This window comes from Coccinella septempunctata, chromosome 1, assembly GCF_907165205.1.
Source record: "Coccinella septempunctata chromosome 1, icCocSept1.1, whole genome shotgun sequence".
Taxonomy (NCBI): Eukaryota; Metazoa; Arthropoda; class Insecta; order Coleoptera; family Coccinellidae; genus Coccinella; species Coccinella septempunctata.
In genome coordinates, this window is record NC_058189.1 from 62,510,769 (window position 1) to 62,538,374 (window position 27,606).

At 36.1% G+C, this 27,606-nt stretch overlaps 1 protein-coding gene across 2 annotated transcripts; it reads right to left on the reverse strand.

Moving 5' to 3' along the window:
• Positions 1 to 166: 166 nt before the first annotated feature.
• On the reverse strand, positions 167 to 27,606 carry LOC123315193 (basic proline-rich protein-like). 2 transcript variants are annotated; one of them, XM_044900799.1, is made up of 6 exons: positions 27,503 to 27,606; positions 2,530 to 3,130; positions 2,014 to 2,207; positions 1,538 to 1,744; positions 822 to 1,458; positions 167 to 579 (listed from the first exon to the last, which is right to left on the reverse strand). In XM_044900799.1, the coding sequence occupies exons 1-6, from the start codon at positions 27,512 to 27,514 to the stop codon at positions 449 to 451; spliced, it is 1,782 nt and encodes a 593-aa protein (XP_044756734.1). In that variant the 5' UTR covers positions 27,515 to 27,606; the 3' UTR covers positions 167 to 448. The 2 variants fall into 2 exon arrangements, with proteins under 2 accessions (XP_044756734.1, XP_044756725.1); XM_044900790.1 differs by lacking the exon at positions 27,503 to 27,606 and adding an exon at positions 14,010 to 14,117.

Genomic DNA, 27,606 nt, shown 5'->3' on the forward strand with positions numbered 1-27,606 from the left:
ATTGAATAGGTATCATTCAGAAAACCTCTTAGGACATGCCTAGTCACCAAAACCTTGAAAACTTAATTTTCCATCTATTTATCTGAATAAATAATAAAAGGAAACAACCAACTAAGATATTTCTTATGCTTAAAGCTTTGAAGCCCAGAATAAAAACAAGCATCAATATATTTATTAATTTATTTAATACTGAATATACATTCTTACTGCTGTGATGAATTTCTATATGGACACAACGTAATAATTTGAATTATCGAACCAACATTAGGTATAAACAATCATTTTCTTTTAGATCCTGTTTAAACACGTCACTGTATATCGATTACCCGAAACAGATAGGAACTGGCATATTCCCAAAGTAGATCCAATAAATCTACTGTATTAGTTCAAATTGATTCTTCATCACATTCGTTCTTTCTGAATTTTCATTCAATTAAATAAGATTTTCCTAGTATTTATATCCGCCGTTTTTATCATATTGTTGTCCGGTTGTGGGCCTTGATGTTGGGAAGCTTGGAGATGGAGTCGGAAATGGTACAGATGGTCGTCCTGATGGATATCCAGGGAATGTTCCTGGTCCTGTAAATCATGAGTTTATTCAATTATTGTTTTTGATATTTTAGTTATTTCTGGTTCTTATTTTATTTTCTAGGAGAAGTCTGGATAAAATATATCTCACGTATACTTTTACTGGTGACATTAACCCCCTCCAAAAGGAACGTTTTTTACAGCTGCCCAAGACATTTCAACACATCTTTACGTATGAAGTGAGAATACAATTGGATTCTTATTTCTGAATTTATTGAAATTTTTTAAATTACCTGGTGATGGCCTAGATGGCTGTCCTGGGCCAGGGAATGGTCCTGGTGCTGGCCTAGAAGGCTGTCCTGGGCCTGGGAATGGCCCTGGACCTGGTGCAGGCCTTGAAGGTTGTCCAGGTCCAGGTCTAAATGGCTGGCTCGGGCCTGGGAATGGTCTCGACGGTTGTCCAGGTCCTGGATATGGCCCAGGTGCGGGTCTAGATGGCTGACTAGGTCCAGGGAAAGGCTTGGATGGTTTTCCTGGTCCAGGATAGGGCGCCGGTCCTGGATATGGCCCGGGTGCTGGCCTGGATGGCTGACCTGGGCCAGGATATGGACCTGGAGCAGGTCTTGATGGCTGTCCAGGTCCGGGGTAAGGACCCGGTGCTGGTCTGGATGGTTGTCCAGGTCCTGGGTATGGTCCAGGTGCAGGTCGAGATGGTTGTCCAGGTCCTGGGTATGGTCCAGGTGCAGGTCGAGATGGTTGCCCTGGTCCTGGATATGGTCCAGGAGCAGGTCTGGAAGGCTGTCCTGGTCCTGGATAAGGTCCTGGGGCGGGCCTAGATGGCTGTCCTGGTCCTGGATAAGGTCCTGGGGCTGGTCTAGAAGGCTGTCCTGGTCCAGGATATGGTCCGGTAGGATTTCCCTCATAACGAACCTTTGTGACAATATAATGATGAGAATTGAGCAGGTCATTTCAATTTCAGAACGAGATAAATAAAAGGAGGCAACTTCACCTGTGCGTGGAATCCTGTTGCCCAATTCGCAGTGTATTTTACGATTTGGGTCCTTCCATCTGGAAGCTGAATCTTGTATTCACCCTGAGTGGTATCGCCATCATTGATAGCATTGTGGGAGAAGTCAGTTCCGTATTGGTCGTCTTTAACGGCATATTTGAAGTCGAAAGGTTCAGCTGGCTTATGTGGCACCAAGAGATGATCGTTCTGGAAGAGAAACAAACACGAAGTGGTCAGTTCTGCTTCTACAAGATGATGAAGATAGTAGAAAAGAAGTTTGGTATGTTTTTAAAGGAACACTTTCACTCGTTAAGTGAACGTTATTTTATTTGAATCTTGAGGAAGATGTTAATCTAATCTACATGTAAATAATTGACTATTTATGTCTCCTGTCATACTGTATATTTGGTTTATGACTCTTGGTCGATTTTTCTGGACAAGATAGAAATGATTTTATAATTTATATGGTCATTTACTTCACCGTAACCTGGACTCGGTGGTCCTGTAGGCACTGAAGGCCTGGAAGTAGGTCCTGTAGGTCTGAAGGTCCCCGGCCTAGTTGTAGGAGGTCCATAGGTTGAAGCTGGAATTCCTGGTCGGAAAGTTGATATCCCAGGCCTAGAAGTTGGTGGTCCGTACGTTGTTGAAGGTCTATAGGCTGGTGATACACCTATTTGGACAAGTAAATGAGAATTTCCAAGAAGATAGGTGTGTTAGATTGGGAAAGGAATCGATGAAACAATGGATCAAAGTGTTCGAAGCTCTGCTTCATCTTCACGTCAATTTTTCAGTGAAAAGGGCTTGGACCAGCGGTGTCATGACCCATGGAGGCAGACATCAGTCTTCCTCAATGGGCTCATGACCTTCCAGACCTGAGCCCTTTTCTCTATCTCTACCTGAAGAGGAAAATTCTCGTTCTTTGCAGAACTTGGCTACAATTCCGCAGACGTTGTGATTCTGCTGCAGGATGATCAGTTTACGCGGGTACTCACTTGGTGTGAATGGCCCTGGTCTAGGTCTGAAGGGGGTTGCAGTTGGTACTGATACTGGTGGCAAATACCCTGGTGGAGTTGTTGAGGGTGGACGATAAGGTGGACTAGTGGGTCTTTGAGGTTGGAATGGAGGTGAAGTGGGTCTCTGAGGTTGGAATGGCGGTGAAGTGGGTCTCTGAGGTTGAAATGGTGGTGAAGTTGGTCTCTGAGGTTGGAAGGGTGGTGAAGTTGGTCTTTGCGGTTGGAATGGAGGTGAAGTTGGTCTCTGAGGTTGGAACGGTGGTGAAGTTGGTCTCTGAGGTTGGAAGGGTGGTGAAGTGGGTCTCTGGGGTTGGAACGGTGGTGAAGTTGGTCTCTGAGGTTGGAATGGAGGTGAAGTGGGTCTCTGAGGTTGGAACGGTGGTGAAGTTGGTCGCTGAGGTTGGAAGGGTGGAGATGTGGGTCTTTGAGGTTGGAAAGGTGGGAATGTTGGTTTTTGAGGTGGAAAAGGTATTTTTGGTTTGTCATAATCGTATCCGTTCTTTGGTGGCAGGTATGCGTTCTGTCCAGGAGCTATTGCTGATAATGTTACACTTATTGAGCAGCATAATACTGCCAGTATCTGAAAAAAGAAAATTCAAACTGATATATTGTGAAATTTGATGATCGAATCAACTTGAACAACAATGAACTTTTTTCTTCAAATAAATGAGAATGTTTTGTCATTTCATGCCATCATATCAAAATGTTCAAAACTTTCTAATATTCTATCCAATTAATTAACTAAATGTGTATATAACAAAGGGACATAATATGAATATAATCATGGAGTTATTTTATGATAGAAACACCTCAACATCGACCTTGTACCCTATTCAAAAGCGTTGCACCTAACAGTTGAAAGTACCAATTTCAATGGGTGTAAAGTTAAGATCATAAGTGTTATCCTTGTCATCTCCCAGTGTAATTGCCGTCATTACTCATTTCTCTCACTGTGAAACAAAACCGATGTAACTTCTTACTCTCGTTGTGCTGATTGTGAAACGAAAGTAACGAGATCGTTTATGCATGATGATCAGAATAGCCATCCTCCTCTGGTACATGATTGGAATTATACAGGGTGAGTCTTTGACTCGTACAATTATTTCAACAGTAGATCCTTGAGGACAAAAGAAACACTTCCCAATACCATTTTTTCCGATTCGGCCCTGATAAAAAGATATAGCCATTAAATGTTTTCATAAGGAACTGTGCCACCGCTAAGACAAAATTACCTCCAGAATATCTAGCCTAATCTGTGAGACTACACATCTGTGGATCTTTTAAACAGAGTTGTAGTCAGCCAAAGTACCCAATATTCCGAATATCACAGATATTTTTTATGTTTGAACATCAAATAACTCGAAAACGGCGCATTATACGAGAAAATATGAAGAATACTTTTATTTTACAAAACGTTCAAATATTCAATAGATAGCGTCCAACTTAGTTTCAAGAGTTGGGTTCTTTGAATATTTAGTATTTTTATGGTACGTAATGGTCATAATAAGAAATCTGGAAGACGTGGGTGATATCTTGTGTTCGATAAAGATTCATCCAATAAATGAAAAACTGTATTCCGAAATTCACTTCATTCGATAAAACCGTTTGTGGGATAACATTTTTTTATGGCCTGTAACTTTTAAACAGAGCCGATTCGGAAAAAATTGTAAAGGAAAAAAGTGTTTCTTTTGACCTCAAGAATCTACTGTTGAAATATTTGTACGAGTCGAAGAATCACCCTGTAGAATGCCTCAAGACATTTGGGATTCGAAAATGGATTGAATTTTATTGTTGTGTGATCTTTCAGCTGAGTAAATGGAGGATATAGTAGGTAATAAGTGGTATTTTACACAATGAAGGATGCAAAAATGTAAAAAAGTGGTTGGAGAGGAGAGAAATAATGAAGTTATATTTTTAACAGGCACCTGTCTTTTCAGAAACTAATGACTCAGACGAAACTTTCTGTCTATGTCAGTAAACTGTTTTCATTTATCAAAAATGTTAGTATATAGTTCGATGTATGCGTAAAATAGTCACCACGATGAGAAAATTTTCCTGGGTAATCGCATCCGCCATTTTGCAATCACGATCAAGATTACAATTTCTTTATTCCAGCTGCCAAGGATGTCATTTTCAAATGTAAATTTGCAGTGATTATGCGATATTAGATATATCTGAAGATGACTACCTCGTTTGTGGGCGAAACGTCAGGTGAAATGCTAAAAAACCACTTCTAAAAAGATGCACTTAGTATCCGGTCGTGGAAAGCTTCATCATATTCATTAAATAATAATCTTTCAGAGCCTGTTTGGGCAAAAATTCCTGCAGCTTTCAAGACGTCGCCTCGTAGATAAATCCGAACTGTCTGTTTTAATGGTACTGCAATAACGTGTACGAATCGAAAACTGGGAAGGAAGACGATGATTTCCTCGAGATAAAATCAATTTGAGAGCCGACAAGTTGCCCACTAATCTGATGATTGATTCGCTGCATTAGCCATATATAAAACTGGTAGTGACGATTTTATAGTCTGTGGGTGTGCTGACCTCTATTTGCATCTTCATATTTCATTTGTAACGTTTATTTTATTATGTCACGCCTGTGTGGCTGCTTGATCATTCGCTTCCTTGTGGGAATTATGAATGTTTTCCTTGTTCCTGGCTAGGTGTTTGAAATAAAGATGTTTTTTGGACGAAAAACCTAACACCATTTTTTCTGGGCGTTATTCAAGTGTCCTTTGAGCTACTTCGTAAAACTTCTGAACAATTTTCACAACATATTCTGGATACTGAAGGCATTTTGCAACATCTTTGACTCTTCCAAAGAAAAATATTCATTCTGCAAAGAAAATTTAATGCCCACTCTTTGTTCAACAAAATTAGACATTGTTTTATAACTATTGTACATATACACCCTAACAAGAAGCTTTGCAGAAATAGAAGAGTACGGTGTAAGTTGCCACCTCAAAAATTTTGAGGATTTTCTACCATAGGAAAAGGAAAACTTCTTATAGAATTTACATGTTAAGGTTTGCGTTATTTATGAATTCGTAAACTGTGTCTCTTGGTAATTTAGTCCAAATATCGATATTTGTGATATTGTGATTGACTGAAAGTTGTGTTGTCTCCTGATCGATTTTTATGTCAGATGTCGCTACGGTGTATTTATACATCATATCCGCTACTGGGAAATTAATTCCAGTTTCGTCGACGAAGGAGTTGTGTTGCTCTGAAGAGGTCAAATCAGACCGAAACCATGGTTAATATCTAATCTTTGTCGACGAATTGGAATTTCTGTTAACACTTCGGGATATTATGGCAGTTGGTTAGTTCGTAACATTATTTGTTGATTTTTAATTAATTATATTATTTGTTAAATTGGTTTCGTTTATTATTCGCCTGATCCATTTTTGATTCCTGACAGATTAACCTAATTGCATAAAATGTATATTCAGGGTGCTACATAATTATTGCGAACAAATTCAGGATATTTATCTATCATTGTAGTCAGAAAGGCCTTGAAGGCCTCTGTCCGGAAATGCTTCTTTTCCAAGATACAATGCGCTACATGCTTTCCAAGTGAAATACAAATTTCTCGATATTATCGAAACGCCTTGATTTATTTGAATGACCATTCTCAATAATTATTATACATAATTCGAAAAGCTTTTTCTTGTGATGAAATTTATATTTCGATTGCTCTACTCTAGTATTTTGTTGAATAACAAACTGTTTTCAATTTGTTATTGAAAAGTGGTGCTTTCAAGAGAAAAATATTGTAGAAATGAATTCAATTTTGGAAAGTGGCATTGGTACTATACTGGGTGAGTCTTTGACTCGTACAATTATTGTAACAGTAGATTCTTGAGTTCAAAAGAAACACTATTTTCCTCTACAATTTTTTCCGATTCGGCCCTGATAAAGAGATATAGCCATTTTAATTTTCTTAATGAGCTGTGCCAACCCTGCAAAAACAAAATTACCTTCAGAATAACTAGCTAGATCTGTGACACTGCACATCTGCGGATCTCTTAAACAGAGTTGTATTCAGCCAAAGTACCCAATTTTTCAAATTTCACAGATATTTTTTAATTTTCGAACATCAAATTACTCGAAAACGGCGCATTATACGAGAAAATATGAAGAATACTTTTATTTTACAAAACGTTCAAATATTCATTAGATAGCGTCCAACTTAGTTTCAAGAGTTGGGTTCTCTGAATTTTTGGTATTTCTATGGTACTTAATGGTCATAATGATAAAACTGAAAGACGTGGGTGATATCTTGTGTTCGAAAAAAATTCATCAAATAAATGAACAACTATATTCCGAAATTCATTTCATTCGATGAAACCGTTAGTGAGATAGAACTAAAAAATATTTTTTTTGTGATTTGAGCCGATTCGGAAGAAATGGTGAAGGAAAAAAGTGCTTCCTTTGGTCCCAACCTTGTATGTAGACCTTTTACAAAATATCGTGAAATTTGTTATTCATTTGGAATACAATTTGTACCTTAGAAACGACAAAAGTTTCTCAATCTCTCAGGTTCGATCGCAATGATGTATAATCAGAATTAACGATCAAAACATTCTATCAACGTTAATTTCCAACCCACTCATTTTATGGAGTGACTCATCGAAACCATAATTCCCCATTTGCTCACATTCTTCGAGTAAACGAATCAATCTCTGAACTTTAATGATCGCAAGACGATCAGATTCTATGACCTACTCAACCTCTCGATCGATTAAATTGAGGAAAACCACTAAAAACGCTCAATTACTGCTCAGCTCCTCGCTATTAATATTTCAGAACCGCGAATAATAAGCTCAGATTTAATTACGCGAGTTACGCAAGCTTTGAGATCCGTAATACGAGTGTAATAAACCCTAACTACTAATAACTCCCCGATTATTCTTCTCTATGATAGCTCGCGATTGTTGACATTTCACAACGATAAAGCGCTTTGATTGTCTGCCTTGCAACCGTATTGCCAGAGTTTGTCTCTGGTATTGCTGTATCATCGTCTTCTTTGTTGGACGATTGGTCAACAGTAACATGCAGATCACTACGTGGGAACCACGAAAAATCTATGGTGATTCCTCCGGTAGATAGACGAATTCTACTTTGGCGAAATAATTACGCCATATGGCGCTAAATATGCATGAAAAAACCATTGTTCCAGTCTTGAATATTTCACTGAAAATGAATGGTATGAGAGCTGATTTCAAAAGACAGGCTTCAACATATCCGAATTATGATTGGATGCTTCGCTCCTCAGTTTGTTCCCTCAAAACTAGACGAATCGAAAAGCTGATTGAGAAAACACATACAGAGTGTTTCCTTATTGAATTTCAATATATATGGGGGTGATTTTTGGGCCCATTTAAAAAAAAAAACTTCATATGAACATATGTCCTAAACGTCTTACCTTTTGAGATACAGGCTGGTTTTATTTAGAAAGTCAGTGGCACGCCACTGACTGTATTCAACTATGAGCAACTTTGATCCCTTGATTTTTTTAGTCCGACGCACGGGTTTCATTTAAAAAAATAGAATCTACGTATGTCTCTGTATGGTGATATTGTCATATGTATGTATTAAGGATATTGTTATGATCATAAAGAGAAACGGTTTTTATTTTTTTAAGCGGAAACGGTGAATCGGATTGAAAAAAGTCAATTGATCAACTTTGGTAAGATTTGATTGGGAATTTCAAAAATAATTTTTATTTCAGGAAAAATCTGTGGCGTACCATCAATGTCTGCCAAAATAGGTAGGTCAAATTACGTGCGAACGCCACTGGTGGAAATTGAGAAAAAAGTGCCTCCTGATTCATAGTACACATGTATGACAAATTTCATCAGAATATTTGAAGTGGTATTGTACATATTGATAATAAATGATTTATTTTTGAAAACTCTACCACCCTGTATCTCAAAAGATAAGACGTTTGAGGCATATGTTCATATGAAGTTTTGTTCTTAAAATGGGCCCAAAAATCACTCTCATAAATATTGACAGTCAATTGAAAATCATCCTATATATTGAAAAATTTTTAGCCTACTATAGAACCAAACAAAATTTCAACGTCAAAATATGTTATTACTCAACATATTCTCCTCTTAAATGGATACATTTATTACAGCGAACCTGAAACGTCTCTAGACCTCCCAAAAAAAATGTTTCTTTTTGTTTTGAAACCAGACCTCCACAGCTTTTATTACCTCCTCGTTGGAAGAAAATTTACAACTTTTTAAACTTTTTTTTAGTTGAGGAAAGAGGTGATAGTCGGATGGAGCAAAATCTGGTGAATAAGGGGGGTGTTCTAGTAATTCAAACCCTAAATCACGAATTTTTTGCATGGCAACATAAGATTTGTGTGCAGGGGCGTTGTCATGCAAAAACAAAACACCTTTGGATAGCTTTCCACGTCTTTTCTCTTTAATTTTTTCCCGTACAGTGGTCAGTAATGTCGAATAGTAATCTCCGGTTATTGTTCTACCCTTATACAAGAAATCAATCATGATTACTCCATGGCTATCCCAAAAAACTGAAGCAAGAACTTTTCCAGCAGATATTTGGACACGAAACTTATTAGGTCTTGGAGAACCAGAGTGTCGCCATTCCATCGATTGTTGCTTTGTTTCTGAATCGTAGAAATGTACCCAAGTCTCATTCATAGCAATAATTCGGGTTAAGAAGTCTACATCGTTTTCAAATCGAGCACAGATCGAACGCGATGCTTCTACCCTTGCACGATTTTGGTCAACATTCAAACATTTGGGGATACATTTTGCAGCAATTTTTCTCATGTCCAAGTTGACGTGAACTAGGTATATGATGAACGCGTTCGTATTAAATATTCAGTGCTTCAGATATCCGTGTTAGCCCAATTCGGCGGAGTGATAAAATCATGTCATAAACTGCATCGATATTTTCGAGGACTGACACAGAAACTGGCCTTCCCGATCGTTCATCATCTTCAATGGAAAATTTACCTCTCTTGAAGCTTGCAGTCCAATTTTTCACGGTCGCATACGAAGGGTATTAAGCATATCTTCGTAAATCTGCTTACCTCCTGTCGCACAGAATTGGTTGTTTTGCAGAAAATTCGTGAAACCAGCCAAAGATATCACGGTATGATAATTGAACCAATAATTGCTTATGAATGAAAGCTGGCAGCTCATGCTGTTGAAAGAATGAACTCATTTTCAATTGACTCGACAACAAAAAAGTGTCTTCAATTTCCTGAATGTATTCCAAGTTAGATGAAAGCACTGTATGTCTCTAATCTTGAACAGTTATTTAATGGAGACACTTCATCAGAATACAACAAACACAGATATCTTTATAGAAATGCAGAAATTACAGGTGAAAAAAAATTCATTGTAAGCCACAATGTAAACAAGGCGATGAAGAGCTTCATTGTTGTCTTGAAGGATTAATCATTTCCTTTAATATCGGCGATGACTTCTTCACAGCGACGATAGGAAACGTGGCAGGATCTCCAGATGAAGTCTTCATACCGCTAAATGAACGCTAATAGGTCTCGCCATTTCTGATATCCTGTGGCTTTGAGTTTATTATTGTTCAAGGAGGGTTCGGTCTTTGTTATTCCTGACAATCTCTTTCTCGTCTCATATGTTAATAGGCGCGTTACAATGGGATTACCTGGCAGGAAATTAACTGCGATGATAAAACGCTTTTATTTTCAATGTTCGATCGCTATTATGAATGTACGTTGGCAGCCTGAGGTCAAAATACCTATTAGTGCACAATCCTGCGTTGTTTTTTCATTGAAAGTTGAGGATGACTTCAATTGAACATATCGGACGAAAACTGTGTAATTAGTTGGTGTTTCGGCTACCAATAATAATTGACTGATTATGTGATTACATAATTTTTGTATGGTCACTCCCATACTTGGATGATTCGTCCATTTTCCTATGAGAAATAAGAGGAACTCTCATTGGTTTACAGAATTCCACTTGCTCCAGCTCTATCAGTACCTACTAACTCTTGGTAATATACCTGACATGAATTTCGTAGAATATTGCATTATGTACAGGGTGGGCAAAATTGATAATACCTGAACTACAAATTTTTCAACCCGACGAGGTAAAGGAATATGCATGGCACATTACAGTCGTCGTTTTTCGAGAAACACTAATAATGCCATTGCATTTCTTTATCTTCTTTTGTTTTGGAGTTATAGGCCAAAATTTAAATTTCAACTTTGGACATTATCTCCGTTTCTGTTCGTGTTAGGCTGTTGAAATGAAAACATTATACAGACACTTTTTTGATAGCAATCCAGTATTCCAGCTATAACATAAAGTTATATTTTTTCTTATGAAAACAGTAGTTTAAAATGACTAAGAAAGACTGAGGACGATGTATGTTATATTTCTGAAACGGTAAAAAATGGCGATTATCAAGTCATTTCAAACTACTGTTTTCATAAGAAAAAACATAATTTTATGTTATAGCTCATCAAATGAACTTGTAGGAAAAAATCATAGTACGCCAATGGATTATAATTAAAAAAGTGTCTGTATAATGTTTTCATTTCAACATTCTAGCTTAAACAGAAACGGAGATAATGACCACAGTTGAAATTTTAATTTTGACCAATAACTCGAAAACAAAAGAAGATAGAGGAATGCAGTTGATGGCATTATTAGTTTTTCGAAAAAAGACGACATTAATGGCCCATTCAATTTCCTCTAACTCGTTGGATAAAAAAGTTGTAGTTCAGGTATCACCAATTTTGCCCGGCCTATACAGGGTATCCAAAATTGCTTGATTTTGGCTGTTTCTGGTACATACTTCTAGACTGGATAGGGAAAAATGTTAAAAAGAGTCTTAGGCTCACTTTTCGTGAAAAGTCCATTATTGGAAACCGTTTCACGATATCTTCATGTCTTGAAGATATAATTAAATTTTGATATTTTGTCCAATTCGAAAATGTGCTATAACTTCTTTATTTTCTCAAATATCTGTTAACGATAAAAACAAAGATTAACCTTTATATCAACATGTATAAAGGGTGAGTCTTTGAGTCGTTTAAATATTTTAGCAGTAGATTCTTGAGATTAAGAGACACACTTTTTTCTTATACCATTTTTTCCGAATCGGCTCGGTTTAAAAGATACAGGCTCTTGATGAATCTTTTTAGAACACAAGATATCACCCAAGTTTTGTCATTATGACCATTACGTACCATAAAAATACCAAAAACTCAAAGAACCAACTATTGAAACTAAGTTAGATGCAATATAAGTTTTGTAAAATTAAAGCATTCTTCATATTATCTCGTATATTTTCGAATAATTTGATATTCAAAAATAAAAAATATTTGTGATATTCGGAAAATTGGGTACTTTGGCTGAATGCAACTCCGTCTAAAAGATCCACAGATGTGAAGTGTCATAGATTTAGCTTGTTATTCTGAAGGTAATTTTGTTTTTCCAGAGGTGGCATAGCTTTTTATGAAAACTTAAAATGTCAATATCTTTTTATCAGGGCCGAATCGGAAAAAATGGAATAAGAAAAAAGTGTTTCTTTTGACCTCAAGAATCTACTGTTAAAATACAATGCGCAAAAAAATTAACGCACATTATGGAAATCTCAAATTCATTCTACAACTGAAAGTGTTCTCAATGATAATTATTTTTATCAGAATTATGCATGCATATGTTATCCACTTTCAACGGTTTTCTTCAATACAGATGTTTTTTCCCAGCAGGAATAAAAAAAGATGATATTATCAGATTTTGAATGTATTGGCTCCATTCTGAAATCAGTTGTTCTCGATCAATTCTAGTGATCAATAGTTTTTCTTTCATTTGATTTTCTACACTCGATCGCTATGCAACGCGAAACACGCAATTTGACCAAGAGGAATGTGCCCAAGCGGTAGTTTTGCGAGAAGGGTGGACATACACAAGAATTGCAGAAAGGTTTGGAGTTTCCCATACAAGTGTGTCCAGAATGTTGCAGCGATTCAGGGAGACAGGTATGAATGTCCGAAGACCAGGACAGGGTAGACCACGAGTAACAACTGCCATTCAAAAACGTTACTTGAGAGTTTCTTCGTTGAGACAACGGTTTGCAACCGCTAGCCTCCTTCAAATTCAGCTTGAGCAAACTCATGAGGTGCAAATTAGCACTCAGACAATAAGAAATCGCCTCAGAGAATATGATTTAGGGCCTCGTGTCGCGGCAAGAGGCCCAGCTCTTACCCCAGCCCATCGAAGGGCGCGTTTGGATTTTGCGAGAGAGCATATCCATGGGGAAGAGGCCGATTGGAAAAGAAATCTCTTCACAGATGAGTCTAGATTCTGCCTCTACCATTGTGATCGACGTTCCCTTGTATACAGACGTCCACATGAAAGATATGCTCAGTGCAATTTCCTGAATACTACTGGTTTCGGGGGAGGATCGATTATGGTATGGGGTGGAATATCTTTGACTGCTCGCACAGACCTAGTGGTCGTTGATAATGGAGCTATGAATGCTGATAAGTATATAAGGAACATTCTTGAACAGCATGTAGTGCCATTTGCCCCATACATTGGTGAAAATTTCATTTTTATGGACGATAATGCCAGACCCCATCGTGCGCGCATCGTTCAGGAGTACCTTGAAGAGGTTGAAGTCTCTCGAATGGAATGGTCAGCAAGAAGTCCAGATCTCAATCCGATTGAGCAGGTTTGGAACAACCTCAATAGAAGGCTGAGAAGTTCAGAAAATCATCCAGCTACTCTTAATGACTTAGGAATCCAACTCGGAGAAATCTAGGAAGGATTAGATCAGAACATTTTAAGATAAGTCATTTTGAGTATGAACCGTCGTTGCCGAGCTGTAATTTACGCAAGGGGTGGAAATACCAAGTATTAAATCACTTATCAGCATTTCAGTATTTCGAAAATTATTCATTTCTCTTCTTTCACATAAGATTTGGTGAAATCCTGAATTTTTCTTCCATTTAATGTGTCTTGTTTCGTTCAAAACCTTCCCGAGAGAACATAAAAAATAAGTTATAAAGTCAATGTAGAGTTAACTTGCATTAAAATTGAGATTTTCAGAATGTGCGTTAATTTTTTTGCGCAGTGTACTTGTACGAGTCAAAACTCACCTTGTATACCTCTTGCACATTTAATGTTAACAAGGAATACCTGTTAACGATATATATGACCCACGTTTCATCAAGAATTTTTTAAACAAGGAATCATCTGCCTTTTTGCCGCATCCTCAGAAAAGACCCTGCTATAGCCCCAGCTCGTCTCCTCTCATTCTTGATCAGAAGACGTCGCTCAATAGAAAGAACAATCATTTCGATAGAAAGTAAAATGGCGGTCAGTAAGTGGTGCAGCATCCTTCCGTCTATTGTAGCATTGCACCGCAACAACCTTAACCTATACCTATGCTACTTCACTTCGATCACGATTGTACCTTATTGGCATCCGGTTGCAGCATGCAACAACACCAACACAATTACCGCACATCGCTCGGTATACGTGGGAAGAGGAATGAGGTTAATACCGAAGCATTACGTATTCTTCGTTGAACAGGAGCCACTTGCCTGATATATTCTCGATATCATTATCTTCATTATAAGAGGAATAATTTGGTCGTGTTAATCATATCATAGGTCATTATGGGATCTAGGTGAGCCGCTGTTGTATAATCTCGTGCGAATTTGATTATTGTCTGATTTCGTGCTAGAAATCGCATGGCGTTGGAATGCTCCTAATGAGCGTTTCAAAAAATTTGTGTGGAATTGCAAGGCGAACAGAATGAGCGATTTAATTTTACCAATCGGTAAATCAAACAGAATTTGGATTCATCAATGTTACCCCGTTCAAAGTACTAGATCAGCCGTTCTCTGCACCAAGCCAGTCGATCACTTCAGTGCCTATACTAGGGGTGGGAGGTAGGTCAAACGGAGGACGGGATGAAGTAAGTCCAAAATTTATATAGCCGTAAACATGGTCCGTACAGAGAGCAAGGAAGCTTGATGTTCTTCATATTTAATATAATATAATATATGAAAAACTAACGATCTAATAAAATGAAAAAATATCTGAAAAAGATGGGGCCCGTTAAAAATTCCTCAAGACCGAACGGTTGCGCCGAGATGGATGAAATTCTCAGATTTATTACTAGAAGAGTTGCTCTTTCAGAATATGTATGACATTTCCATCTGCAGTCACTTTTATTGAGAGATAAACGACTCGAAAGCTGACCATCGAAAAATCCTGAAAATGCTGGATTCAGTTAAAGATTGGTCAAGACCGAACGGTTGTACCTAGAAGGATGAAATTCTCAGACTGTTTACTAGAAGATTTTCTCTTCCAGAATATGTATCGCATTTCCATCTACGGTTACTTTTATTGAGAAATAAACAACTCGAAAGCTGACCTTCGAAAAATCCTGGAAAAGATGGGTTCAGTTGAAAATTCGTCAAGACTGAAAGGTTGAGCCGATATGAATGAAATTCTCAGGTTTATTACTAGAAGAGTTGCTCTTTCAGTATATGTATCACATTTCCATCTACGGTTACTTTTATTGAGAAATGAAAAACTCGAAAGCTGACCTTCGAAAAATCCTGGAAAAGATGGTTTCAGTTGAAAATTCGTCAAGACTGAACGGTTGAGCCGATATGGATGAAATTCTCAGATTTATTACTAGAAGAGTTGCACTTTCAGTATATGTATCACATTTCCATCTACGGTTATTTTTATTGAGAAATAAACAACTCGAAAGCTGACCTTCGAAAAATCCTGGAAAAGATGGGTTCAGTTGGAAATTCGTCAAGACTGAACGGTTGAGCCGATATGGATGAAATTCTCAGATTTATTACTAGAAGAGTTGCACTTTCAGTATATGTATCACATTTCCATCTACGGTTACTTTTATTGAGAAATAAACAACTCGAAAGCTGACCTTCGAAAAATCCTGGAAAAGATGGGTTCAGTTGGAAATTCGTCAAGACTGAACGGTTGAGCCGATATGGATGAAATTCTCAGATTTATTACTAGAAGAGTTGCACTTTCAGTATATGTATCACATTTCCATCTACGGTTATTTTTATTGAGAAATAAACAACTCGAAAGCTGACCTTCGAAAAATCCTGGAAAAGATGGGTTCAGTTGGAAATTCGTCAAGACTGAACGGTTGAGCCGATATGGATGAAATTCTCAGATTTATTACTAGAAGAGTTGCACTTTCAGTATATGTATCACATTTCCATCTACGGTTATTTTTATTGAGAAATAAACAACTCGAAAGCTGACCTTCGAAAAATCCTGGAAAAGATGGTTTCAGTTGAAAATTCGTCAAGACTGAACGGTTGAGCCGATATGTATGAAATTCTCAGATTTATTACTAGAAGAGTTGCACTTTCAGTATATGTATCACATTTCCATCTACGGTTATTTTTATTGAGAAATAAACAACTCGAAAGCTGACCTTCGAAAAATCCTGGAAAAGATGGGTTCAGTTGGAAATTCGTCAAGACTGAACGGTTGAGCCGATATGGATGAAATTCTCAGATTTATTACTAGAAGAGTTGCACTTTCAGTATATGTATCACATTTCCATCTACGGTTATTTTTATTGAGAAATAAACAACTCGAAAGCTGACCTTCGAAAAATCCTGGAAAAGATGGTTTCAGTTGAAAATTCGTCAAGACTGAACGGTTGAGCCGATATGTATGAAATTCTCAGATTTATTACTAGAAGAGTTGCTCTTTCAGTATATGTATCACATTTTCATTTACGGTTACTTTTATTAAGAAATAACAAACTCGAAAGCTGACCTTCGAAAAATCCTAGAAAAGATGGGTTCAGTTGAAAAGTAAGTAAAAGTTTCAGAGTAATAGTTTTTTTCAACTAAATCTCTTATATTACAATTATAAAGATATACCAATTTCAAATCAACAAACACTTTATAGTGTTAAAACATAAGTTAAGCCCCAACCCCCACAAAATCACTCCTGGAACCGCCACTAACACATATTACCAAAATCTCACAAAACTCCTTGGGTATCAAACCGCTCTCCTTCAATAAGTACTCAATTGGGTGTTCCCAAATTACAGACAAAGGTTGAACAGACACTCCGCATTTCGAAATCAAAATGATAGTATAACAAACCATTTAAATATGTTATTTGCGGTATCAGAATCGACGTTTTATGATATAGACTGAATTGCATCTCTGTATAATGTTTGATCTTACGGCGGTCCATAAACAATTACGCAAAATGTTCACCGATTCATCGGTACCCAACCTCAGAGTCCAGACCCAGAATCGTGAGATTCTGCTAATATCCTCCTTGGAAACGTGAGAACCTCAAGGAGAAAAACTATTTCAATTAGAATGAACGAGGAGCCGCCCTTTTGAATACAGAAATTCAATATTAAATATCCACCCATCCTACAGTTATTTCGATATGCAAGGTACTAGATCGTGTCTGTTGTTTTCACGTGATCTCAGTACTCAAATTCGATAAGGCATTGAAATTTCTCACATAACAGTGATTCGCGAAGCGTGATTTCAAATAAACTGCTCCACAAGAGTTAGGGATATCGTATTCAATCGTTTTTAAAAGCATGTAATCTTCGAGAAAATCGCTGTAAAATCATTTAAAACTCAATAACAACTTGAATCAATCCAATAAAAATCAGTATGAGACATTTCGTCAATCTGGTCGTCTTTTTTCTGAAGTTTGGTTCTTTGCATATGCTTCATGAATGTTCTTATTTTGAAATGAAGTCAGTTTATCAACGGCTTCGATTTGAAACGAGTTTTCTGAAAGTGCCAAAAGACTTTAATTAACAAACGCTGAGGCTAATAGGGCCAAATGCTACAGGGTGGCCTAACTCAGGTTGTTGTAGCGGAAAGGCTCCAAGTCAGCCAAAGTGTGATTTCTCGACTTTGGAATAGGTTCAGGGAGACAGGTTCCGTGTTGGAAAGACCAAGGCTTGGTGGGCGACGAAAAATAACACCTTCTCAGGATCGTTTCATCACCGTTTCGGCGAGAAGAAACCCTACATCTACGTGTAGAATGCTACAGAATACTCTTCAAAATGCAGATGGGGTCCAAGTTTCCATCGAAACCATCAGACGACGTTTGAGAGGGGTGAATATATGTTTTAGACGTCCATTAAGGGGAGTTCCATTAACACGTGACCATAAGCGTCAAAGACTGGAATGGGCAAGGCAACATAACAATTGGAACGATTAATGGCGTAGTGTCCTTTTCACTGATGGATCCAGATATGGATGATTTTCAGATTCTCGAAGAATAAGGGTATGGACAATCCCTCGCATACCCCGTAATCGTGGCTATGTCCAAGAAGTCCATCCATTCCGAGGGGGCAGTGTTATGGTATGGGCCGGGATATGTTTCAACGGGCGCACAGATCTACATTTTGTCCTGTAAATATGACCGCCTTACACTATAGGGAGCATGTCATTGATAATGTTGTGCCAAATTTTCACGCTGCTATTGATGAAACTTTTCAATTTCTAGACGATAACGCTAGACTGCACCGTGCAGCCATAGTTGAGAATGCGCGCGAGGAGCTTGGTATTCCACATTTACCAATACCTCCGCACTCACCAGATTTGAATTGCATAGAACATGCATGGGATATGCTCCAAAGAAGATTAGATAATCATCAACCTACCCCAGAATCCTTAAATAATCTGAGAGAGCTTCTGCCCCGTTTATGGAACCAAATTCCTCAAGAAATGTTCAACAACCTCGTGTGTAGTATGCAAAGAAGATGTCAAGCTGTTATTGATGCCCGTGGCGGCCATACATTGTATTGATAGTCTTAAAATGCTTGAATTCTCTGGGAATAAAATTTCGTTATTTCACTCGATATTTCTTAACCACTCTGTATACGCTGCAGACCTACAGGCTAAAATTAATTTGCAACTTGGAATCATATTAATATGAATTTTCATATTATTCATTTCATTTTTGCAATTTAAGTCAATATCCCTAAGTCATGTGGAGCAGTTTAATTGGTTCAGGAGTTTTATATGCGCAAATATGCGAATTCAGCATCTTGGAGTTTATCAATCATCTCCTTTCTTCTGATCACAGAAACGTAGTCCCAATCGGTCTGAATCCGAAGAGGACTGGGCAATCACCAATCCCGAACACTCCTTTCAGAAGGAATTTGAACCTTTCCTTGGTTGCATTCTCCCGTGAGCGAATTGAATGTGGGGATTCTTGAATATGCACGAGAAAGGTTGTTCGGCTCTTATTGATCGGACGAATGATGATGGGAGGATATGATTAGTTATTGCTTGTTTTACAACGAGGTTGATGGTTGTCGTGAATGATGCGTCGTCATTCGAGATGGATCGGATTGATATTGGTTCGTAATGTGAAGAACGCATGCACGTATCTACTGGTATTTCGAAAAATCACGAAGTAATTCCACACGAAAACCATTTCCTGATGTGTACAGTCCAATTTAGTTCTTTAAAGCAATGAATGAATGTAGACAAGGGTTCATTATTTCTGAAGTTTCAATGGTAAAAACATAGCTCACTTTTCCAGTGACGATCGAAACTTCGAGGTTGTATGGTTTTGAAATGGTTTTTCCTAAGAAAACGCTCTTGATCGACACAGAGTTTGATGCTCAACAACTTTTATGGACATCACTTTTAACATGAACAGGTTATTTTGGAATATATTTCCAAAAAACCGGTGTTGAAGCCAACATTTTTCATTGTTCTGAAAAATTGGACTATCACGATCTGTATAGACAGGGGTGGTCCAAAATGAATGCCTTCTGGTCTCATTTGACGCAAAATTCAATGATCAAATCTTTCATAGCGACTCTCAATGAGGTATAGTTTCAACTCAGTATTATTCTTCCCCTATAAATTTTCATATAAGATATTTGCCTGGAGCCTAAAATTCTTGGGCAATTCCAGATTTTCCATAAAAATTAGAAACTAGGGAATAACTGAAGTTGCGGAGCTCTCAAATTGTGTTTTTTTAATGAGGTTTTCTTATCATTTGCTGGTTTATGATTGGAAAAAGTAGGAGTTCTTACTTTCTCGTACTTTTCACTGAACAAATTCTGAATTTTCATATGTTTGTTGAAGATATTGGTTCAAGTGTAACCACTAGAAAGTAAGTTAAAGGGAAGATGTGCTATTTCGAAGAAAAATTCATTTGGGTGTCATCAAAAAAGTTTTCAAGATGGAAAATTGATGATGATACCTCTACTTGTATAAACACTCGGTATAAAATCATTTTAAACAATAGTATATAGGGTGAGTCTTAGACTCGTACAAATATTTGAACAGTAGATTCTTGAGGTCAAAAGAAATACTTTTCTCCTATACCATTTTTTCGAAATCGGCTCGGTTTAAAAGATACAGGCTGTTGAAAAACCATAAAAAAATTTATCTCACAAACGGTTTCATCGAATGAAATGAATTTCGTAATATAGTTATTCATTTCTTTGATTAATCTTTTTCGAACACAAGATATCACCCACTTCTTCTAGTTTCCTAATTATGATCATTACGTACCATAAAAAAACCAAAAATTCAAAGAACCCAACTCTTGAAACTATATTAGACGATATCTAATGAATATTTGAACGTTTTGTAAAATAAAAGTATTCCCCATATTTTCTCGTATAATGCGCCTTTTTCGTGTAATTTGATGTTCAAAAATTAAAAAGTATCTTTTGATTTCGAAAAATTCGGTACTTTGATCGAATACAACTCTTTTTAAAGATCTACAGATATGTAGTGTCATAGATTTAGCTAGTTATTCTGGAAGGTAATTCTGTTTTTTCAGGGATGGCACAGATAATTACGAAAACTTAAAATTACTATATCTTTTTATCAGAGCTGAATCGTGAATGGCACGTGAAAAAAGTGTGTTGAGTTCTTTGAATTTTTGGTATTTTTATGGACATAATGAGAAAACTAGAAGATATGTGTTCGAAAAAGAATAATCAAATAAATGAAAAACTATATTCCGAAATGCATACCATTCGATAAAACCGTTAGTGATATAGAACCAAACTTTTATCTTTCAAATCGAGCTGATTTGGAAAAATAGTAAAGAAAAAAGTGTTTCTTTTGACCTCAAGAATCTACTGTTTAAATATTCGTACGAGTCAAAGACTAATCCTGTATATAACAAGAGTAATCTCCTTGTGAAAATTTTTGGCACATATCCACCCTTCGAATATTTTTACTAATTTTGACAGAACCAGCAGAACACAGCAAGAAAAAACATTCAAAGAGCTTTATGAGAAACTTTACATCGAAAAAATAATCTGTCCTGAATTTTGCATTGAAAATGCATAGAAATTTGAAACAACAAGTCCTCTAAGCACAGAAGTTATCAAAAACACGTGTTGTACAGTGTTTTCGAAAGCGATCGAGATGTGGTGGAAGATTTTTCCCTAGTATGGCCATTTTTCAACGTCTTAAACTGAACCTAACATAGTTGAAGTAATGGAAACGGTACTGAATATCATCGTTTAAGCCTGAGGGACTTTGCACGATGGGATTATTCACAGAGGTCCATCATTTTGGACGACAAATACGTATTTTGTGTTAGATTGCCTGACTGCTTTCGTGGGTTTCAAGAGTATAATTCTCGCAGTTTCCCATGGCTATCTTTCATCTCTCTGCTATCATCATGACAAACAAGCCGGGAAATTTTTCTGAATAATAAAGTATACATGAAATGAACGCCGAACATTCCTTTGTACGTGTTATGAATTTGTAAGAAAGCGCGCGAATACGCTGGATATTGTTCAACATATGAGATTAATGCGAATTCTTAATCGTTCCTTAGAAATTACTCTCGAGAGGACTTCAACGCATCCCAAGTCATCCTTGGAATTATTCACACCACAATCACATAGGTACCATCCTTGATCTGTTCTCGGTCTTCACGGATAGAAATAGAACCGGCAGCATTCATCATTGCCGAAGAACCATGATTCAACTCCCACTGCAAGTGTATACAGGGCGTCTGTTGCGTATGTACTTGTTATTTCCGTCAACGAATATATCCTGTACAATACCTACGACTTACCCTTAGTTTTCGTTATTTTTTTATCCGTTTTTTATTTAATTTTTAAAATTTCGCCACTATCAATGAAGGGCTGTTCAAAGTCGTAGGTCAGTGTCACTGTTATTTAAAGACTAGGAGGAAAATTTTACTCATCAATCGAGTCTTTTTCAATTTATGTCCATACTACTAATTATGGGAAGTAGGAAGCTGAAATTGCAGCATGATATCAGATTATCAGATCATTAATCCAGAATTTACTGTACAGGGTGGGCAAATTTCGATGTTTTAGCACTACAGCTTTTAAACCAGAGGAGATAGACAAAATCTGGTACCCCATTCTCGTTCTCTTTTTCTGAGAAACTAACAAGAGTAGTAGTCATTTTTGACCACCTTCTTTTGTTTTCGAGTTATAAGCGAAAATTGGTAAAATGGCGATTTCGAAATAAATTTATATCTCCGCTAATACTGATGATAGATCCCTGAAATTAAAACATTATACAGGCATTTTTTCAAGTAGAATCCAGTAGCGTGCTTGCCTTTTTAGCAGGATTTTTAATTACGAAGCTATGACTCAAAGTTATTATATTTTTTAAATGGGAACACTAGATTTCTGTGCGATGTTTTGAATGCTTAATTTTACTGATTTCAAAAATATAAAACATCATATGGTTTGTATCAATATAAATAATAGAAAATGGTCAAAAACTTTGTTTCTCAATTTTTCTATGGTTTCTACTTTTGATGAGAATAGAAAAATGTAGCATCTTATGATTACCACAGTCTCCTTCTATTAGTGCTTTCATTTCTATGCTTCTTACTCAATTTCTCCAAGATTCAAGTTTTGTGAAAATTGGTAAAAAGCATAGAAAAAATGACATTGCCGGAAGGAGACTGCTCTTGTTATAGGAAGTTCTATTTTACTGTGCTCTTCAAAAGTTGAAACTATGAAAATATTGAGAAAAAAGGTTTTTGACCATTTTCTATTTTCTATATTGATACAAACCATATGATGTTATATATTTTTGAAATGAGTATAAATTAAGCTTTCAAAAAATTGCACAGAAATCTAGTGTTTCCATTAAAAAAAACATAACTTTGGGTCATAGCTTCGTATTTGAAAATCCTGCTAAAAAGGCAAGCACGCCACTGGATTCTACTTAAAAAGTGCCTATATAATGTTTTAATTTCAGAGCTCTTTCATCAGTATTAGCGGAGATATAAATTTATTTCGAAATCGCCATTTTTCCAATTTTCGCTTATAACTCGAAAACAAAAGAAGGTAATCCAAAAATGACTACTACTTTGTTAGTTTTTAGAAAAATGGAACTAGAATGGAGAATCAGATTTTGTCTATCTCCACTGGTTCAAAAGCTGTAGTGCTAAAACATCGAAATTTACCCACCCTGTACATGATGGCAAAATTCTGAGGGAATCTCGAGAACTATAGCAGCTAGAACAAAACGGATGACACATTTTCTATCTCTTTTTTTCAGAGAAACAAAAAATGGCCTCTTACGATTTTTCGTTTATGGGTTAGTAGCAAAAAATGAGATGTTGAAGATTTCGAAAAGTTCTCATAGTTTTTTTTGTCTTCGAAGTTACAGATCTGAAACTTGAACCTTCTTAAAGACTTTTATACGTTGAATCTACGCACAAGAGATTTTATCCAATTCAAAAATATCCAATTCAATAAAAGTTAGCATTTAAAAAAAAGTTTGCTTAATGATTCGAAATGAAAAAAAATTTTGATCTCGTCAGTGGATTCTACGTAAAAAAGTGGCTGTAGAAGGTTCAAGTTTTGAGATCTGTAACTTCAAAGACAAAAAAGTTATGAGAAGTTTTCGAAATCGTCAAAATTTCATTTTTTTTCTAATAACTCAAAAACGAAGATTCGTAGGAGGCTACGGTTTTCACCATTCTTTGTTCTCCTCAGTAGACAACGTATTTTGCCCACCCTGTACAAGTTCATTTATGGATTAAGATAGTTTATCATTTTTTGGTAACCCAATTTAAAATGTTCAAATTTAGTAAGAACACACTGTAAAATTATTGAAAAATTAAGGATATCTCGAGTCGCCATCATTGATGAGTTTATCGAACGTTAATCCATCCATTATATCGCAAAGAAAAATGACATAATTAATAAGCAATAATTCAATGCCGAGTATCAATCAAGCAATCATCCTCGAGAGCGGTCATTAAAATCACGTTCGTGATAAGGAAGAATTTATTTAAAGCGACTCATCGTTGAATAAGTGAATTACTTACTTCCCAAAGGTATGGATGGAGTGCTCTTATGCACAAGACACACCTGCATTGAAACTATTTCGCTGATTTATCGGGTACTTGACATTTCGGACCCATTGGGGCATGAAGGTTTTGACTGATTTTTCTGTTAACGGAATTTATGGCACATTCTGATGTCTTGGTCCTGCGAGTGTTGATACTTTGTGGTCTTCACTCTTATCATAGTTTATGATGATGGGTTTATTGAACATATTACTAGAAGTATTATAATAAGCGTTAAAACTTGATGTTGAAATATTCACATTATACAGGGTGAGTCTTTGACACGTACAAATATTTCAACAGTACAGGATGGGCAAAATTCGTTGTCTACTGAGAGGATCTCGAGAACTATAGCAGCTAGAAGAAAACGGATGACACATTTCCGATCTCATTTTCGAAGAAACAAAGAATGGTGAAAACCACAGCCTCCTACGATACTTCGTTTTTGAGTTTGACAATTTCGTAAAGTTGTCATAACTTTTTTGTCTTTGAAGTTACAAACCCGAAACTTGAACCTTCTACATGCAATTTTTAACGTAGAATCCACTGATGAGTTCAGAATATTTGTTCATTGCGAATCATTAGGTGAACTTTCATTTTTTTAAAAGCAAACTTTTATTGAATTTTTTATTTTTGAATTAGGAAAAAATCTTTTGTCAGTAGATTCTACGTATGAAAGTGCCTAAGAAGGCTTGAGTTTCTGATCTGTAACTTCAAAGACAAAAAAGTTATGAGAACTTTTCGGAATCGTCAAAATCTCAATTTTTGTTTATAACTCGAAATCTAATAACGATAGGGCGACTCTGTTTTTTGATTTGGATTGGTCATGAAAAAAGAGCTCGAGAATGTGTCATCCGTTTTCTTCTAGCTGCTATAGTTCTCGAGATCCCCTCAGTAGAAAACGAATTTTGCCCACCCTGTACATTCTTGAGGTCAAAAAGAAAACTCATTTCTCCTACCATTTTTTCCGAATCGGATTGGTTTAAAAGATCCTTGCTGAAAGAACATAAAATTTTTTTATTTTTGTTCTCACAAACGGTTTTATCGAATGAAATTCGAATTGGGTACTTTGACCGAATGCAATTCTTTTGAAAGATCCACAAATGTGTAGTGTGTATTGTCACAGATTCAGCTAGTTATTCTGAAGGTAATTTTGTTTTCCAGGGGTGGCACGCTCATTATGAAAACTTAAAATGGCTATATCTTTTTATCAGAACCGAATCGGAAAAAATGGTATAGGAATTCCTATATAATTTTTTTTTAAAAGTGTTTTTTATCTCAAGAAGCCACTGTTAAAATATTTGTACGAGTCAAAAAACTCACTCTGTATATGGATATACAAATAATAACTTCAAAGCCAACTCAAACATTTTTGAAGTCCCTGTGGTAAAAAATATCTGTGGAATTCGAAAAATGTCAGTGTTACAGATTTAGCTAGTTATTCTGAAGGTAATTTTGTTAGGGGTAGCACAGCTCATTATAAAAACTTAAAATGGCCATATATTTTTATAAAGGACGAATCGGAAAAGATGTTATAGAAAAAAAGTTTTTCTTTTGACCTCAAGAATCTATTGTTAAAATATTTGTACAAGTTAAATGAAACTGGAAGATGTGGGTGTTATTGTGTGTTCGGAGAAGATTCATCACATCATTGAAAATTTATATTCCAAAAATCATTCCTTTCGATAAAATCGTTTGTGAGATATAACTGAAAAGTACATTTTTTAATGGATTTTCAACAACCTGTAGGTATCTTTTCAACCGAGTATTTCTTTTGACGTTTGATCTCAAGAATCTACTCTTAAAATATTTGTAAGAGTCTAAGACTTGTCCTTTTTATTCCTTTTTTTTCACTAGCCTCTCGAAAATATATATGAGTCATACAGGGTGTCCAGAAATGCGACTGATTTTTATTCAACATTGTTGAATATTTTTTAAGATAAGGATTAAGATAATATAATATTAAACTATCATCACAATAAGGATTAAGAATTTGATATTTGTTATGCATGTGTACCCTTTAAGCTTCAAGTTAAGGATCCAAGTCAGAGAAGTGTAGAACTCCAGATGCGAAAAAGAAGTGTTAAAATTCAACATTTTAAAATGAAGATATTATATTCTCATTTTTAAATGGCACTATTCCTTTCACTTGTTATATTGGTGAGGGTAAAAAAGATGGACAATGTAAGCAGTAATTGTTTGTTGTAGATACAAGCACTGCTCAATTATTTGCGACATCGTTGCATCGTTTCGTTTGTGTCGTTAGAAGTTATGAATTCCTATTCCAAATCAGTCTACTCAATCAAAATTCAATTTTCTACGTTCGTTGTGAATGTCAACGCATACGCGGACTTCAATTGAAAGTAAAATCTCATAAGGCTGATTGTGATGAACGTATTAGCGAATATTCTCATTTGGACGAGACAATATTTCTCAAGAAGTTTCATAAGTTGTGGAATTTCATGAAATAGGTGTCTTTCTCACTGATTGTCGGTTTCAATAACTACTTTGTTCACATCGTTCCTGAATCCGAAATGTGAAGATGTGGGTATATCTATCTAATGAGGATGAAATTGACTAATTAAATTTGATCTGATGCTGGTTAAAAAATGCAGAGTCATTATATAAAAGGTGAATGAATATCTCACCAGATTTTTCTTGGTTTAAGCGATTCTTTGCTTTCTCAATGCAAATCTATTTTTTCTTCATAATTTAGATTGCAATTTTCGTTAAAATCTCATGGAATAATGAATGAATGGAGAAAAGAATTCATGGGAAAAAATATTCCAAAATAGCATCTGCAGATACTTTTGTAGAAGAATCATGCTTTATTTTATCTGGATATTCTGGAAACTAGGATTTTCAAAAATGATTCAATTTTGTTTAAATAAAACTTTCTTATAAACTAGGAAACTGACAGCAGTCAAGCAGACAGGGCATTTTTACTGATGTTTTTCCCTAAGCACTTGTATCATACGCTGAATTGTATGGTACCCTATTACACTAACCCATGTTAAAACTTATACCTGCATAATATGCTATATTGTTTGATAACCAAAAATTTATTGCTTACATTTAAAAGAACAAAGGTACATATATATGGGAGGATGAAGCCAATAAAAAAAAATTGGTGGTGTTTCCCTATCTTTCCAGCATTCGCCTACTAGATAAATTTAAAATAATTCTACCCTGTGCGATCCACGCTACGTGGATTTTTCTCAAAACCTGCTACTTTAGCAAGAAATGGGTTATCAAAAATCAATTTTTCGATGGTAAATTATGTCTGAGGAAAATTTTTTTCTGCCGAAATGAATTTTAGGGGTGGATTTTTCCTACCCCATGCGAAATATTAGGGGAAAATCACGAAAATTTGTTTATGCCTTCTTCCCCATCAATTTCATTTCTGGTTTCTAAGAAAAAAATTCCTTTTTATTAACTTTTTTTTCCTTTGAAAAAATCTTTACCCGAATGATTTCAAAGTTTAACGATCTAGATTTTGATCTTCATTTCACAAACATCGATTATTCCGTGTTATCCAAAAAAATCTATAAGGGATGATTTTCAAATATTTTGACCCACCTGAAAATTCATGCTCCAATAAAATGTACGAATCCACTAGAACAAGAACAATTAAGCACTAATAAAGCACCCCCTAATCCGGCACTGCACTTGTAGTAACAGAA

Coding starts and splice junctions, on each gene's coding strand:
- LOC123315193 (XM_044900790.1), bottom strand. CDS start 14,033: ATGCTGCAACCGGATGCCAATAAG. Junction 2,208..2,529: donor ACCAGGGCCATTCACACCAA/GTGAGTACCCGC, acceptor TTGTCCAAATAG/GTGTATCACCAGCCTATAGA. Junction 1,745..2,013: donor CGAGTCCAGGTTACGGTGAA/GTAAATGACCAT, acceptor TTTCTCTTCCAG/AACGATCATCTCTTGGTGCC.